Source organism: Mauremys reevesii, linkage group 2 (genome assembly GCF_016161935.1).
Source record: "Mauremys reevesii isolate NIE-2019 linkage group 2, ASM1616193v1, whole genome shotgun sequence".
NCBI classification, from domain to species: domain Eukaryota; kingdom Metazoa; phylum Chordata; order Testudines; family Geoemydidae; genus Mauremys; species Mauremys reevesii.
In genome coordinates, this window is record NC_052624.1 from 98,641,398 (window position 1) to 98,658,740 (window position 17,343).

At 40.5% G+C, this 17,343-nt stretch overlaps 1 protein-coding gene across 1 annotated transcript in view; it reads left to right on the plus strand.

Moving 5' to 3' along the window:
- CNTNAP2 (contactin associated protein 2) overlaps window positions 1-17,343 on the plus strand; it is a 1,620,276-nt gene that overhangs the window by 1,532,611 nt on the left and 70,322 nt on the right. Inside the window, exon 21 of the mRNA XM_039524081.1 lies at window positions 9,290-9,383. Coding sequence (XP_039380015.1) covers window positions 9,290-9,383 — 94 coding nt within the window. The remainder of the gene's footprint in view (window positions 1-9,289; window positions 9,384-17,343) is intronic.

Consider the following 17,343-nt stretch of genomic DNA (forward strand, 5'->3'; position numbering starts at 1 on the left):
ACAGTTATTGCCTCATTAAACTACTGTGTCCTGTTTGTAATGCCACCATTTTCTCAGGAATTGTGTCCAGTGTTGACTGTTGGTCTAGGCTTCAAGAAAACTGTATTTAAAAAAAAATTCATATAGGCAAACATTTGATCTTTTTTTCTTCTGCTGTTTTGATGACGTGGACAAAGTTTAAATTTGCTTATAAAAATTCTTGTGTCTCACCTCTATTAAAATGTCAACTACCAGTAGCCATGGCACATTTCCAAGACTGCGTAAGTTCATCTGTGGACAGGAAGAAGCTAAGTAAGACAAATGGGGGCTATGTTATCCTAGTAAATGAAAAGTCAAGAGCTGGGCTTTAGGCCATGTAGGGCGAGTTTTATTTGTTTTGACTTCATTAAAGGTTATAACACTTCAGTAGGGTATTTTCCAGATCATAAACAACAGAACAGTCTCGATTGAATATCAAGTTTTTGGGGGAAGAAATGGTGTTTAGAGTTATTCACACATCAATAAAGCCTCTTTTTAAAATAATAAAAAAGAAGTCCAAGAAAAAATCTCCATATGCTTAGGGCCTGATCCAAAGTCAAGTGAAGTCAATGAGAGTTTTTCTGTTGATTTCATTGGATTTTGGATTATGGCCTTATAGAGCCATGAATGAAAAGAATTTCTGTCTCAGGGCTAGACTCATACGTTCTCCCTCTGGCTTCCCATGCAGTGCCCCAAAAATCAAGATTCCAATGAGGATGGAATCTGGACAATATACTTCCTATTATACTTGTTTTTCCTGTTGTGCTATATAAGAGCTATTTAGTTTGTTACACAAGAAATAAAAATGGGATGTATTTTAATATTCAATAGAATAATACCCAAAGGAACACAGCAAAATGTAATGTTAATCAGTTTCCTCATTGGGATATATTTGTAGATTCTCAGCAGGTCTCCAAATCTCCATGCCTTCTTTTAAAGCCATTTCCATGGATGTATTATGTGCCCCAGGGCTATGTACCACCCAGACCAACACATTTCTACAGGAACACTTTCGCCATCCTATATAAGCTTCATGAAATATATGAATGTCGTTCGAAAGTAATATCAGTGTCTGGCATTAAATCTAACATACTCCCATCTACAGTTTGCAAAATGAGACTGTTTTCTAAATGTTCTTATATTAAAACATTTTTCTTCTCTTGGGCCTATATTTTGAAGCGTAAATTTTCCTGATGCATTAAATAACCATTTGCAAGTGGTCCACACTCTTGTATTTCTGGAACCAGGGAGTCTGGTATCTGAAACCCACCTCACAATGAACTGTTCTTTGACACCTATCCACATACACTCAAATCTCATTCAGAACAAGCCATTCTCCTTTCAGGCCAACAGCCAAAACATGCCATATGTTTGAAACACTGGAAACCCTGGTTCCGGTCTCACCAAAGGTTTATCTTTTTCTATAAAGCTATTATTTTACCTCTGGAAGCCTGAGGGCTATACCTCTGGTCTTGCAAAGGGTTATGCATAAGTGTCTTCCATGGGATGCCACTTCCTCAGATGCAGGGCGGGTGTAACCCATTAGGCGACCTAGGCGGTCGCCTAGGGCACTAGCATTTGGGGGGCAGCATTTCGGGTCCTTGGGCGGCAACCGCAGTGGCCAGATCTGCGGCCACCCCGGTCGTTGTCGACATTTAGGCGGAGGGACCTGGGGCAGTGGGGCACAGGTAGGGCCGCCTGCAGCAAGTAAGGGGGGGCGCGGTACGCAGGGGAACTGCTCCCCACCCCAGCTCACCTCTGCTCCGTCTCCTCCCCTGAGCACGCTGCCCTGCTCTGTTTCTCTCCCTCCCAGGCTTGCGGCGCCAAACAGTCGATTGGCGCCGCAAGCCTGGGAGGCGGGAGAAGTGGAGCGGCGACGGCATGCCCGGGGAGGAGGTGGAGAAGAGGTGAGCTGGGGGCTCACAGCTCCCCGGGCCGGGGGGGAGCTGCCACGGGGGGGGGGCATCTCGGGGTGGGGCAGAGAGCTGCCACAGGGCTCAGGGTGGGGGGGCGCAAGGTGGAAGTTTCGCCTAGGGCGCAAAACATCCTTGCACCTCTCCTGCTCAGATGTAACACATGGAAGTATCAGAACCTATGCCAGGGACATCAGCACTCATGCTCAGGATACAAAATTCAAGGGTGACTGGCAATTCTCTCTTCTTAGGCTGGAGGGGACTTGAAGCATGATGGAGAGAATGTACTCAGGGAAATAGTGTAAAACGTTCTTGGAACACACCCTGGTAGAGACAGGACTGTCTTATAAGTAATGATTGATGATTCAATTCAAATAAAGTGAACGGAAGCCTGAGCCTTCACCAAATGCTTGAAATGAACCCAATGTATTTTTTTATTTTTTGCTTTTTGCAATTCAAAGAAGTTTAGTAAACTGGGTGTGGCTCTGCATTTCCCAATTTCATCAAAAACAGGAAGTAGAAAGACCAAAATCCCATGAGAAAAACAATGAAGCATTAGTTTATGACTGAGTTGAAGCCAGAAGGACTGGAAAATTTGCAAAAAAGTCCATATCCCTCTTTACTAAATGGGAGAGTCAAATATTAATATCCTGAAATTCAGGGGCCATAGGGACCTTCTCTCCTCATTGGCACATGTGTGACTCCCATTGAACTCAACAGAAAAAAATAAATCAATAGAAATCTTTCCTATACATCCCAGGACAGAATTTAGCCCTAAGGTTGTATTGCTTTTATGAAACCTGAAGCTGTAACCATTTGCACTCCTTAGACTTGCTGCTGATAAGCTGAACTATGTATTATTGCAGACAAATCTTTTTCTTCCCACCCCTCCACACACACACACACACACACCCCCACTTGTCAGTCAACTAGCAAAGTCTCAAAGCTTTACGCATATTAGAGCAGCAGTTGTCAACTTTTTTTCATTTGTGGACCCCTACAGTTTTCAAATAGAGGTGCGGACCCCTTTGGGAATCTTAGACATAGTCTGCGGAACCCCAGGGATCTGTGGACCACATGTTGAAAACCGCTGTTCTGTGGTAACAACCAACTTTCACAGACCCCTTACACATAGCCTGGTTCTCAAAAGCTTTCATTCTCCAGATCACCAAGAAAGACTCTACAGACCATAATTTGTAAACCTTTCATCAACTCATTGCCTTATTTTGGTATTTTTTCCACCCTGACAGGATAAATGTCCCTTATGGCATCCCATACTCTGCCAGTTGATCAATCTTTCTTATCTGATCCCAAAGCAAGATTAATTTTCAGGATTTTTTTTTTGAAGGAATTAAAACCCCTAAGAGAAAAAGATGAAATAAAAAAGATTTTTGAAGTGTGAGTCCTATTTCCTAAACCTAATGCAAGTGGAATCTCAACCCATTTCTCTTCATGTTGAACAAATGGCAATGAACTATACATATAACAAAATGCTGAAATGAAGTCTTCCAAAGAGCGGAGGTTGATTGCTAACCTTCTTTGTATATGATGAGACACAGCCAGTGGTTCTCTGGGAGGGAAATATTTTATTGTAATATTGGTATTTATTATAAACTCTAGATGTCAACATTATATACATTCAATGATGCTTCATTTTGAAGATTTTCATCTCCAGCAAACATTAATCATTTTTGTATTAAGGGCTATCTGTCTCAGTCTACTCAAATGTGTATGAAGAAGCATTGGTGACTACTGTTACTAAGGGAAGTCTACACTTTCCGTGACATGTAGAATACAGACACTACCCTCCCAACTAGCACTGGTATAAATAGCACTGTAGACGGTGAGGCACAGCTTAGGTGAGTAGAGGTCATGCCTAAACACCTAAACCTCCAGAGTATGTACCTTACACAGCTCTCTACACAGCTCCCATGTCAACACTGCTATTTTTTAGCAGTATAGTGTCCTGCTGCCTCCCCACTGCAGTGAAATGTTCCCCACTGCCAGAGGCTTTCATTGCAGTGGGGAAAAAGCTCCAGCAGCTGCCCCCACTGGAGCCTTTTCTTGCCACAGTCAAAGGCTCCAGCAGTGGGGAGCTGCCAAACCTTTCACTGTGTTTCACTGTGGGACGTAGCTATTTTCCACATATTGGACCAGAACCTCAGCTGCTGTAAATCAGTGTAGCTCTGTTGACTTCAGTGGTGCTATAGTAGTTTACATGAGCTAAGGATCTATTTTTTTAAGGGGATGGAGGAAACCTTGTGTGTTTAATTTTTAACTGCGATGCATCTTATGCTGATTGCATTTCCAATTTAAATCAATGTGAAAAGCTTTTATTATAAGTGAATGCAGTTAATCCCTTTGGAAGAAGACTATAATACCCTAAGCAGTAGCTCTTAAATCAGCATATAGCCCTGGAGAAGAAAATTTGGAGTCTTACTTAAAACAAATAATAATTACATCTATATAGCAAATTTCATCTGAATATCTAATGCAAATGTTAATTAAACTTCACTACATTCCAGTTTGTTCCAAATCCATTTTGCACTCAGGCAAACTGAGCCACACAGAGGTTCAAGGATTTACTCAGAGTCACAGAGCACATTTCTTGATTCAGTTGCATACAGTCACGTGTCCAGTACTTGAGCCTGCTCTCATTGAATCCAATGGCAAAACCCATTACCTTCAGAAGTGCAAGATCAGGCCTTAAATTGGTGGTAGAGCCATTATTGAACCATCGCCTGCTCACTAGACCATAATGAGAAAATGTGGCTGTGAAATTCGAATGCTGGGCCAGATCTTGATGTGCTCACTCAGTTTCTGCTCAGGCCTCACTCAGGCAAAGTTTTCATAGCAGTCAATGGGAATTCTACTGGACTAAGAACTGATTAAAAACCGAGTAAGGACTTCTGGGTTTGGATTGCTTGTTGTGAAATGCGCCGACACCACCCTGAATACTCACAGGTATTTGGTAGGCAGTAGTCATGTATCTGGATATATTCAAGATAATTTTGTTATTAAAGCACTGTGTGGGAGTCAGGATACCTGGGTTCTACTTTTGGCTCTGCAGTAAAAGATAGCAATAAATGTCCAAGAAACGGTGACATTATTACAATTAACATCAGAAGAAGATATATAGAGCCTCTTCTCCTCTGTCCTGAATAAGTAGGAGGGAAGGACCTCTACATAGGGCTCAGGAGAGCATTAGGTAGTGACCCTGGCCTCTGCCAGCCCCAAGGGGATATGGTCTACCTAAAAGATTAGTTTACACTGCATTCTACTTCATGTGCGAGACAGGTGTGCTCATTGCTTTTTTGCGAAAGACCAGTAAAGTGCACCAGCTGCAAGCATGAGTTACATTATCAAAGTGAGTAGTTATCTAAAAGAAATGGAATTTTATTGAACTTCTCCCTAAACAACAGCAATGTCAGATAAAGTCAACCTTGTTGGCTTGATGTGACTTGAGAACTGAAGCTGAATGTTTTCTACCAGTTTGTATTTATACTCGGCTCCAATGAAATTAATTATTTTTAAAAGAAAAGAAGCTGTAATGAAAACTCAAAAAGATAATCAAGAAGCTATAATTTAACACATATTCATGATGCCAGCCTATGTATATGGAAAAGATTGATTTTGTATTCATTAAATAATGCAATATCCTTTTCAAATAGCATGTGATAGTAATAATTCCTTTTCTATTATGAGTCTTGATCTGCATTAGACTGAGATAATTGCAGTATTTCTTATGACTGCAAGCAGTTTAGTTCTAGCAGCTGATACCTGAACAGCCACTGGATGGCAGTAGAGCATGAGTTTTAGAAAGAATCCAGTCCTTCTAAGCCCTGTGTTCCTTCAGTCACTGATCTATAAATGTCCTGGATTAGATTCTTCTAAAATTGTGTTTTCTTTTATAAGCTTGTTCGAATAGAACACAGACAAATAAGAAAAATAAGAGAAAATAAATCTCACCACTGACCTACCTTAGATTCCTTAAGCACCTTATATACTATTTCCCCACCAGTTGAACAATATTCCCCTTAATTCATAGTGTCAAAACTGGAGAAGGGCACAACTCACAAATTTTGGGTCTGAATTCAGACCAGAACTTCCCCAAGGGCTTTGAGCTGGTGTAGTGGGCTGATTTCATGTATAATCAGAAATATTTTCCTTCTTCTTGCACCCAGGAAAGAATCATAAAATCTCATTTCTCTGGGTTTAAAGTGAAGGTTCATTTTAACCATATACTTCAGTCATTTTCCCATATTCCTGTTTTTCTAGGGGAATTAAAAGGGGGGGGGTAAATAACTTGAGTTGAGCTTTCATGAGGAGATCCATGAAGATATCTGAAACTTGCACTATTGGATTTCTTCACCTAATTTTTCAGTTTTTACTTAAATTTGAACATTTCCAAGCAGATACCAACAGCAAAATTTCACTAGCTCAAAGTACATGACATGGGCTCAATTGTAGGTTTGCTACTAACACCATGCATTGAGCAGACTGAGAAACAGATTATGATTCAGAGATTCACAATCGGCCTCCTGGTTTCCCCCATCCCTGGCACAGCATATCTCCCCCAAACACTGGCACAGCTGTACTGGCCAGCACGCAGGATGGAAGCGGCAGAGCCAAGATTTGGGTTTCTCCTAATCCCCACCTCCTTGCATGAGAGAGAGAGTAGAATTTCCCTCCCACATGGTTCTCCATGATACAGGTAGCTGGTGCAGGGATGTAAGGGGAATTCCTCACTCCCCTGCATTCTGTTCTAGGCAGCAAAGCCACGCCACGTATAATTGAGCTTGTCTGACACATCTCATTACAAAACTGGGTTTTCAGTTACTTGTAACTTTGCCAGACTTAAACTGTTCTGGGAGAAATTTCCCATGCCAGGTGTCAGCCTCGGGTAATTTTTGTGGTAGTTTCAGCTAAAATGGTTAGGGAGAAGTATGTTATTTTGACTATGTTAAAAATATTCTCACAGCCATTTTATTGAGAAGCTATAATGACCCCATGCTTCATCATGTTTTGCTTTGGTAGGGTTTTGGGTGGGGAGGATGTTCTTTTGCTTTAAATGCACACACTACAGTATGTTTGTATTAAAGAAGACCAGGTCAAAGAAGTATGCCTGGCACTTGGAGCGAAAGGTGGTGAGGTTTGTGATGGTCCATAGTTCCTGTGGGAGTTCATTCCACAGTTTGGGACTGGCCTCCAAGAGAGTTCCATGGTACCTGAGGAGCAGAGTTGATGAACACAGCCTTTATCCCAGAGCATGAAGCAGCCTTTTAGGTATGCTGGGCCCAGCTCATTGAGCACTTTGAAGATAAGGACCAAGATGTTGAACTGGACTCGATATTCTATGGGAAGGCAGCATAGATAGCAGAGGACCAGTCTGATGTGCTGGCAGTAGTCCATGTGGCTGAGGAGATGCACTGCAGCATGCATCTGCAGAACAGGCCTTACTCGGTCCCTATATAACAAAATTGAGATTTCCCTTGGATTCATCAAGGGGTTTATTCTTCCACACATGGAACTCGCATTAAAGTCAAAAGGAGTTTCACCATGCAACAGGCTGGCAGGATTGGTGCCTAACATTTTTTGATAAAGATGCTCACACTGAATCATAATTTAATTTCACTTTTCTTTCCAGGCACATTATCCAGCCATAATTAGCTCTATGGAGCAGGGATTGTGTTTTTGTTATATGTTTGTACAGTTACTAGCACAACAGGGTCCATGACTGGTGCCCTTAGGTGCTCCCACAGTACAAATAAATATAATAGGTGTCCTAGTGATCTCAGACATATAGATCCAACAGCTAGAATTCTGTGCTACAGTAAAAAGAAATATTTAGACAGTGCTCTTCCTTGATGGGTGATGGAGATGGGAGCGTTTAAAGGAAATGTTAGCCAATTTCAAAATAAAGTTCAGTGCTTCTGGGCCTGATTATCTTCCCACTGATAGTGGTTTTACTTCAGTGGAGTTATCGCTGATTTACAGAAGCACAAGTCAGAGGAAAACCAGGAAAATTACCGTAGTTCTATTCTGATTTCACACACAGATGAGCGTGATTCTCCTCCCACACAAGAATGAATCAGAAACAATTCTCTTGAAGTCAGTGGTGTTAGACTAATGTAAAACCAGTTGTGAGAGACTGAAAAAATCAGACCTTGGGTAATTATTTCAACAAGCTGTTCCTGGCATACCTCTGTCAAATCTTTGTTAGTTCAGTAACCAGGTGACTATGATGATGACAACACTGAGTGCAGCACTGTTTTGGATTTATAACTCAGATTTAAGCCATTACCATTTGTCTCCTGAACGAAGACGGGTACATTTTTCTCACCTGCTGCACATGTAACTCACATTAATGTTAATGGAAATTATGCATGTGATGCTAGATGCCAGATTCCCTTTTACCATGGAAACTGATATCAAGTACATAATTTACTATGTGCTTGTTGGCACCGGCTGTGGTTTATGTCGCAATCCAGTTATATTTTTAACTCTTTGTCTTCACCTGCTTATAACTCTGAAAAAAAAATCTTCTCTTAAACTGAAATGTTACATGCCCCATCTCAGCTGAAAGGTGAACTTTTTCTTCTTGCAAGTCTGAGGAAATCTGTTCAGCCATTTCTGATTTATGTGAGACTATAAACAAATTTTAATTGCCTAAGGTAAGAAAATACTGCTATAATCTTTTCCATAGAGATAACTAAAAAATGGCTGAACGTTAAGACTTTAACCTGGTGTGTACATCCATGACTAAGTTTTAAAGAGTTGGTGAATAGTAAAGTTATGTGCAATTGAAAAGCATTTTTGAATGTGCTCACAGAGGTTTTTCTACAGGTCTTATGACATCACCAATGCACTTTCTTCCTTCCCAGTTTAATAAGCACAAGAGCTTCTGCTCTTAGGCTATTGCTTGGACAGTTTGTGTAAGGAAGCTAGAGAAGTTAGTCTCAGTAATTGTAGTTCTTTGAGAGTATTGCCTGTGTATAGTCACATTTTTGGAAATAAATGTGCTTGCATGAGCTCAGAACCTTCTAGAAAGCGGTGTCCTTGGGGCCATTCACACACCTCCCATTTTAATTCTTTGTGCAGGCTTTTGAGTGCATAAAAGGAGTGTCCTGAACTACCCTTCATTTACTCCTGACCACTAAAGGTACAATGAATTCCATGCAAAACAGTGGCTTGACCTTGGCTCTCAAGGGTACTGTCACTGTTATCACAGATAAAACAAGAGCATCCAGAAACAGAGATCTAAATGGACCTATAATCTCCACAAGGAAGACCTGATTCACTAGCAGTGTAACAGGGTATGGTTCTAAAAGTCTCCTCTTGTTTTTTACTTTCCCCAGCTTGATCATTATCCTCCAGCAAGTTACAGCCTGCCAACAGCTTCTGACACTCAGTTCAACTCCCCAAAGGCGCTCTTCCTGGGAAAAGTTATAGGTGAGATTACATTTTAATAATTTATTTTTATTAGACATTTTCAGAGAGGAAAAAAATATATATATAAGCACATGAGATTGTGATGTTTGTAGTGTCTGCAGTAAGATACCCACTGGACATCTAATTTTTTACTAGGTTCTTAACCTTTACTGCAGCCTGCACCCCTTTGGTTCTCAAAATATGTTCTCACACCGCTTATCAAAAATTGTTGAAGTAGGTCAGTTCTTTAAACCTAGATATATTTTTGACTGTCTTTCGAAGTGGGACATTTTATTACATAAGAGAATATCAGTGCCAGAGAAACAAAAAGAATTTACTGTGCATAACAAAAATCTCTGGAGAGCCCCTGACTCACTGGTATAATTGTTGCACCACTGCCAGTTGCCATTGATCAGATTGAATAACAACTGCCAGGGGGAATGATGAGTGAGGGGAGTGGAAGTCAAGGTTAACATTGTTACATATGTTCAGCACAGTTTGAAGGGCACACTACTGGCAGAATCTAGTGCATTTAAAGCTCCTAATTGCTACATTATCCTGGCTAGAAGCAGTTCCAGTGAATCTGGAGGAAGGCTCACCTAGCAGAGGTGTGTATACAAAAGTGATTATCTATACATCATCATATGTACAGTTTGTAATGTCCTATATTCCATCTAGGAAAAGGGGTATATTTGAGAGACGGAGTGTTTGATTTTTGTTTTTGTTTTTAATCAACAATACTCAGTCTTAATTATCTCTGTTCAGTTAGATTTGATGCTTTCTTGTCTTGAAAGATGAACATGAAGCTATATTTACAAAGCTAGCTTGTGCTTTTGTGGAGCATTTTGGAACCATCCTGCTGAGAAACAGTTCTACCTGTCTCTTTTTTTTTTCCTTCCTCTCTTTTTTTTACTACCTTTATTTGCAGAGAAACAACATATCCTGCCAGCTTTTCTTCCTATGACCATGTCATAGTTCAGGGCAACTGCACCTGTGCTTCCCTGTAATGGTTCAGCAAGAACACCCACACTCAGGTTTCTGGCTTCTAAGGCTTTGCCTTTCTTGGATGGAGACCTGCATCTCTCTCCCTCCTGACTGGGGTATTTCTAGGCTGAATGATTCTCTACTTTCACTTTGTTATTCCTAGCAAAAGATAGTCTGCCTAAGGTTCCTGCTTCACTTCCCTCCTCAGAAATGGTGCACAGTGTAATTGCTATGCTTATAAGTTAGCCCACAGCACTTCCTTTACAACATATTGTATTTTTAAGATAAAAGCATTACAGAGAAAATATTAAAAACAATAGAAGAACCGACATGCATGCTAATAAGCTTACCAGAGATCACCCCAACTCTGACATGAGCTCTGGCAGGTGATTAGGGCTTCAGAACCCACACAGGGCTCTATTCTATGGTGACAAGTTCATAACAGCCTCAGATTCCAACTAGCACCCCATCTCATGGGGCCTCTGTAGGTCAACGCCTTCCAACCTTTCCTGAAGGATTGGAGCCCTTCATGGACCAGAGGTCCTGTCAGCTTGCTGGATTAGGAGGAAGGCCCTGAGCCTGTTTAAAACCAAGCTGTTTATCCAAAAATCCTTCCTTTGTCCATTGGCCCTGGATAATCCAGATTGAATCTTTGAACAGACCTCCTGTGACAAGTGATCAACAGACAAAAGGTCTCCCCTCAGGACAAAATTTCCTCCCCTTCCCCCACGTCCCCATTTCTGAGGTTTTCCACTTCACCCATATTGTCTCAAAACATCAATCATGTCAGCTATATTGTTCAACATAATCTTTTGCATTTCAGATTATCTCCCAGAGATTACATTAATCCTTCTTCCTCCTAAAGAAGTTCCATACAATCCCATAACAGCACACAAACATTCGCATTTTCAATACAATGAACCCCAAAGGTGGTGTATGTAATTCAATGATTTAACTTAATTCCATAAGACATGCCCAGGATATTGAAGGATACTGTCATATCTGTCACAGATCATTTATATCCAGTCAGAGACTAGTACTTGGACAGCACCTACCACGACATGAACCCAGTCTCAATTGAAGGTGCTATCACAATACAAATGATTAATAAAATAGTCAGCAAATGCCTCCTTTTTCTCATAACTGTCCTTAATATTGTGTGCTGTCAAGTCAGGAGAATTACATTAGAAACAAGCAAAAATTATTAAATTGCAAATGTAATTAGAGAGTACATTTTTCTCTTTAAATTGAAGATTTCTCTGTGTTCCAGAAATAATTACTGAGTTCTTGAAATAATAAATCCTAGAAAATGTAGGCAAGTATTTTTGCTAAAAGCAAATGTGCAGAGATTTGAAATACAATAATAGAAGATAGTGTTTATTCTTTGCAGAAGCCTGAAAATAAGGGGTTTGAATTTGTAGTCCTTACTCAGGCGAAATTGGTTAAATTGAACTGGGCATTTTTTATTGTCTCTACAACCCTCTGGATATCCCAAGCAGGATTATGATTTCAGGTGGCCCACAAAGGAGAAGGAGCCAACAAATAGTTGGAAACAAGATCCTATTTTTATGTAAATGTACCTAGTAATAAAAAAAGGCAAAGGAAAATTAGAGGATATTTATAACCAGAATAGTCCTTAATCAGACAGTTTTTAAAAAATGTTCCAGTAGACATCAGCACAGCTTTCATCTCTTATTTAATAACAGTGAGACTTTGAAGATTAACACAATGAGATAAAAGCAGTGAGGTTCCTGTCAAGATTCTTGACTGTATGAAAGATAAAACGAACAAAAAATAGGACAATGAAAGGTTGTTCTCTGAGTAGATATGAGCCTGATCCACAGAATTGCAGAGGTGTTTGGATTCAAGGTGCAAGTTTCTGCCCATTAGCGAGATAGAACCGAGCAGTGCGGTTCAGTTCCAGATCTCAAAGTCCTCAAAGTGTGACAGGTTTTGGATGTGGTGTTCTGGTCCATGCCCATCTCTAGTTATGAGGCCTATATGACCTTCAGTAGTTCGAATTTTTAGAAAACTAAAAGCATGGCTTGTACCATGTTACTTGAAGAATCTAATATCTTTCCCTTTCACTGGTAGCGAGAGAGAACTAGCTACAGAAAATTACCTCCTTTTTTGTAAAATAGTCATTCTAGTAATAATAATAATAATAATAATAATAATAATAAAGTAATAGTTTGAGGGTTCTCTCAATAGGGATAGCACCAGGCACAAAAAAATGTAGACCAGGTTGAGTAGGATGCCAGGGGGGTACAGGAATTTGTTCCTGGACGGCTTTTCTTCATTAATGAAATACAAAATGCTTTTTAATTGGTTTCTTGTCAAAAGTGAAAGGAAGACGTTAAAAAGCAATCCACATAGAAACATTAAATGCAATCTAAGAAATCAAAAAATAGCGACACAAGCCCTAGCCTGTTGACCAACAGCTTCTCAACTCAGAGCTTTCCCTGACTGAGCTCTCTATGGTAGAGTCCCAAGAGACTTCATTTATTGCCACATCTCCATCAGCCCCTAGTCACCTTCAGGTGTGTCCATACACAAGGTAGCAAAAAGCTATAATGAGCCACTATGGCAAAAGCTGGCAAAACCCAAGGTGAATCATATCCTGTGTTTGTAAACAGATTTGAAGAAGATAAGCCACAAATATGATTATTATGCACCATTCATGTCTTAAGCTGAATTGCATAGTCCTTCCATCATCCAGAATAGGATAGGATCATTGTATCAGGCTGTTTATTGCATATTCTAGTAGCGGGCTCCAAAGAAGCAGAAACACGATTTCTGCATGGGCTGCTTAATCTGGGACAGTGGTTCTCAACTAGGCGTGTGTGTACCCTTAGAGGTACGCAGAGGTCTTCCAGGGGGTACATCAACTCATCTAGATATTTGCCTAGTTTTATAACAGGCTACATGAAAAGCACTAGTGAAGTGAGTACAAACTAAAATTTCAGTTTATTTTATAATTATATGGTAAAAATGAGAAAGTAAGTAATTTTTCAGTAACTGAAGTGTGCTGTGATACTTTTGTATTTTTAAATCAGATTTTGAAAGTAGTAGTTTTTTAAGGGAGGTGAAACTTGGGGGTACGCAAGACAAATCAGCCTCCTGAAAGGGGTCCAGTAGTCTGGAAAGGTTGAGAACCACTGATCTAGGAACATGTGCAGCAGTACTCTTAACTAACAAGTCCATTTGCAGCTAAGGTTAGTGCCCCGTCTACAGCTACCACTGCCCACGAGCTTCGCACTCTTCAGATCTTTCTTCATATTTCTCCCAATTTCCTGTATTTCATATGTGGTGGCTGCTCTTCATTTGTGTGGTACGCTGTTCTATCTGGACCTCTCGCTAAGGATCTGAGACATTCCCTGTCTTTAATCTTACCACGTGCTTGGACCTGATCCTGCATAGGACTGAGCATCCTCAGCCCTCATTAACTTCAGTAGAATCTCAGGATACTCAACATCACTTTGCAGGGTTAGGTTTTAGGTATTTTTCACTTTTGCCTGAAACTGACAGTAATCCCCACCACCCTTTTCTTCCTCCCACAGTCTTCCATCCTTCCCTTATTGCCAAGAATATTCCCATAGCTTCTAAATTACAGATTTCTATCCTTTTTACTCTAGACCATCTCTGGGAATTGTTTTGTATGAGTAATCTAGGCAATCTTGTAGAATGAGCAATCTCATTATTTTATTGCCTATTGTACAGTGTCTGAGATGTCTGAAAGATGCTATATACTATCTGTGAAAAAATAACTGACAAGAATGTAGAGACATTTAAACATCTCCAGTTTCTGTCATTTTGAATAAAATTACACAAGTCTCATCTGACATTCAGAAAGATTTGATAACACCAGTTAAGTGTAGCTGCACAAAAGGCAAAGTTACATTGCACTAATTTTCCTACCTACTGCATTTTTATGAAGTTATTATGTCTTATACAACTTGAGTTTTTTCCTCAGCATGAAAGAAAAGGAACTCTTTCACCTGTAACCATGTCACGTCTGGTACCAATTTATTACTTATGCTGCTGCTTCAAAGGGGCAAAGAGTGGAAATGAACATGACAAGTTCACAAAGGGCACCAATAAACCCCAGTACCAGCCCTGTAAAACCGCAATAGCACAGAAAGCTAATTCAGAGAATTGAGTGCACCTTCAAGGTTCATAAGTCATAACATCAAATATTATATAGGCCTGGAAACGAAAGAAACAGTTATACAAAGCTGTATGGAGGAAAGAAGGGACATGTTTTAATTTTCCACCAAATATACTAGAATGACACACATGGAAATCCAAAGTGACTGCCTTAATATAAGTAAAGGTCGGAATTGAATGATAGGAAATCTAGTCTCTCCATCTTTAGCTCACTGTATTGTGCCTGGGCATTGCACTGATCTTCAGAGTGTGCATTATTTTATATAAAATGGGCAAATTCTAGCTTACTGTGCGGTTGCAGCCTAACCACATGCTGAAAAGTAGCATAAATGTGCACTCATATTTTGACTAGAAACAGTCTCATGCACAACCAGTCTGGGCAGATTACTCTGCTCTGTGTGTCACTGTACTTAGAGATCAGTTCTTGTAGGGATGGGCAAGCTAGTTTTGCCTAATTTCATAGAATCATACAAATGTATGCCTGGAAGGCACCTCAAGCGTTCCTGAATTCCAGCACCCAGTGCTGAGGCAGGACCAAGTACATCTAGACCATACCTGATAGGTGTTTGTCCAATCTGTTCTTTAAAACCTCCAATCCCAGGGATTCTACAACCTCCTTCGGAAGCCTATTCCAGAGCTTAACTACCCTTGTAGTTACAAAGTTTGCCCTAACTCTCTCTTGCTGCACATTAAGCCCATTACTACTTCTCCATCTTCAGTGGACATGGAGAACAATAGATCAGTCCTCTTTATAGCAGCCCTTAACATATTTGAAGATTGTTATCATGTCCCTTCACAGTCTTCATTCCTAAAGACTAAACATGCCCATTTTTAAAAAAAATGCTCATAGGTCAGGTTTTTCTAAACCTGTCCTAATTTTTGTTGCCATTCTCTGGACTCTGTCTAGTTTGTCCACACCTTTCTAAAAATGTGGCACCCAGAGTTGGACACAGCACTCCTGCTGAGGCCTCACTAATGCCAAGTAGAGAAGGACAGTTATCTCCCGTATCTTACATACAACACTCCTGTTACTACACCCTAGAATGATATTGGCCTTTTTTGCAGCTGCATCATATTGTTGATTCCCATTCAATTTTTGATCCACTATAACCTTCCGATCCTTTTCAGCAGAACTACTACCTAGCCAGTTATTCCCCATTTTGTAGCTGGGCATTTGATTTTTCCTTCCTAAGTATGGTACTTTGTACTTGTCTTTATTGAATTTCGTCTTGTTGATTTCAGGCCAATTCTCCAATTTGTCAAGGTCATTTTGAATTCTGATCCTATCTTCCAAAATGCTTGCGACCCCTTCCAGCTTGATGTCATCCACAAATTTTATAAGCATACTCTCCATTCCATTACCCAAGTCATTAATAAAAATATTGAATAGTACCAGACCTAGGACTAACCCCTGTAGTGACCCCACTACATACAGTCTCCCAGTTTGACAGTGAACCATAGATAACTATTCTTTGAGAAAGGTCTTTTAACTGGTTATGCCTCACTTTATAGACCCGTGGTTAGAGCACTCGTCTCATGTGTGTTCTCACCACCTGCCTTTAGTCAAGTGGTTAGGGCATTTGCCAGGGAATTAGTAAACTCAGGTTTGATTCCCTGCTCTGGAGAAGGGACTGAACTCAGATCACACACATGCACAACCACGTGAGCATCCTAACCAATAGTATATAGGCTATTCTGAGGAGAGTTGCTTTCAGAGTTGGCATGAGAACAAATAGGCCATGAACAAATTCAGGCTGGAAATTAGATGGTTTCTCACCATAAGAGTAGTGAAGTTCTGGAACAACCTCCCAGGAGGAAGTTTAATTAGTTTTAAGAGAGATCTGGATATAATTGTGTGTGGGGTTGTATGACAGGTTTGATTGCGATGATAGCAGGCAGGGGTTGGCAGCCCGGGGGGTGGGTCCCTTCTGGTTTGTGTTTCAGGTTCCTAAAGCTCATTGCAGCGACCTTGGGTATGGGTGCACCTCAGTCCATCCTATTTTCTGCTTGTGGCAAATAAGAGTCTAGTCTCCCATGGGCTGTAATACATCGGTCTAATTCCAGGTGTTGGGTTTATTGTACATGGGGGGTGGTGGTGACCTATGATGTACAGGAGGTGAGACTAGGTAATCTGGTGGTCCCTTCTGGCCTTAAACTCTGTGATTCAGTATCTCTTGATGAAGCTGTTCCACTTTGTACATATACTTAAATATCGTTGGGCCGAGAGAGTGAGTGAGAATGACTGTATAGCTTGGTGATTAAGTCACTCACCAGAAGCGGTGCCCTTCCAACCCCTCTAAGAAAACTCCCAGCGACTCAGGCAAGGTGCAAAAGAGTTGGTAGCTGTTTTAATGGCATGAATAGAAAGGCTTTTCCACTCGCCAAGAGCCCCATAACTTTACTAGGACACAAACTCTCTTGGCTCTGTGTTCAAAATCCAGCATTGTCCCAGCCAAACAGGGACTCTGGGCAGTATGTTATCTGACCAGTCCCAGTTTAGCAACACAGCTCACTTTGGTTGAAATTTACCCTGGTGCAGAGGCCTGCACAAGACCTATTCACTACTTAAGTCCTACTCAAGCCAACACCATAAGTGGAGTATAGATCTACTGTACATAATACTGACCTGCTGCACAGGAGTGACTTTCACCCATTCTGTATATTTACAATCAAGCTGTACAGAAAAAATAATTAAAGATATTCATCAAATAATGTTAAGTATGAATAAATTTGAAGAGTTGGCAATTTATTGATGGATATTCCACAAGCAGCAAAAATATAAGTTAATGAAATAAATTAGTCACTGTGAATTATTTGCTCAGCTCCCGTT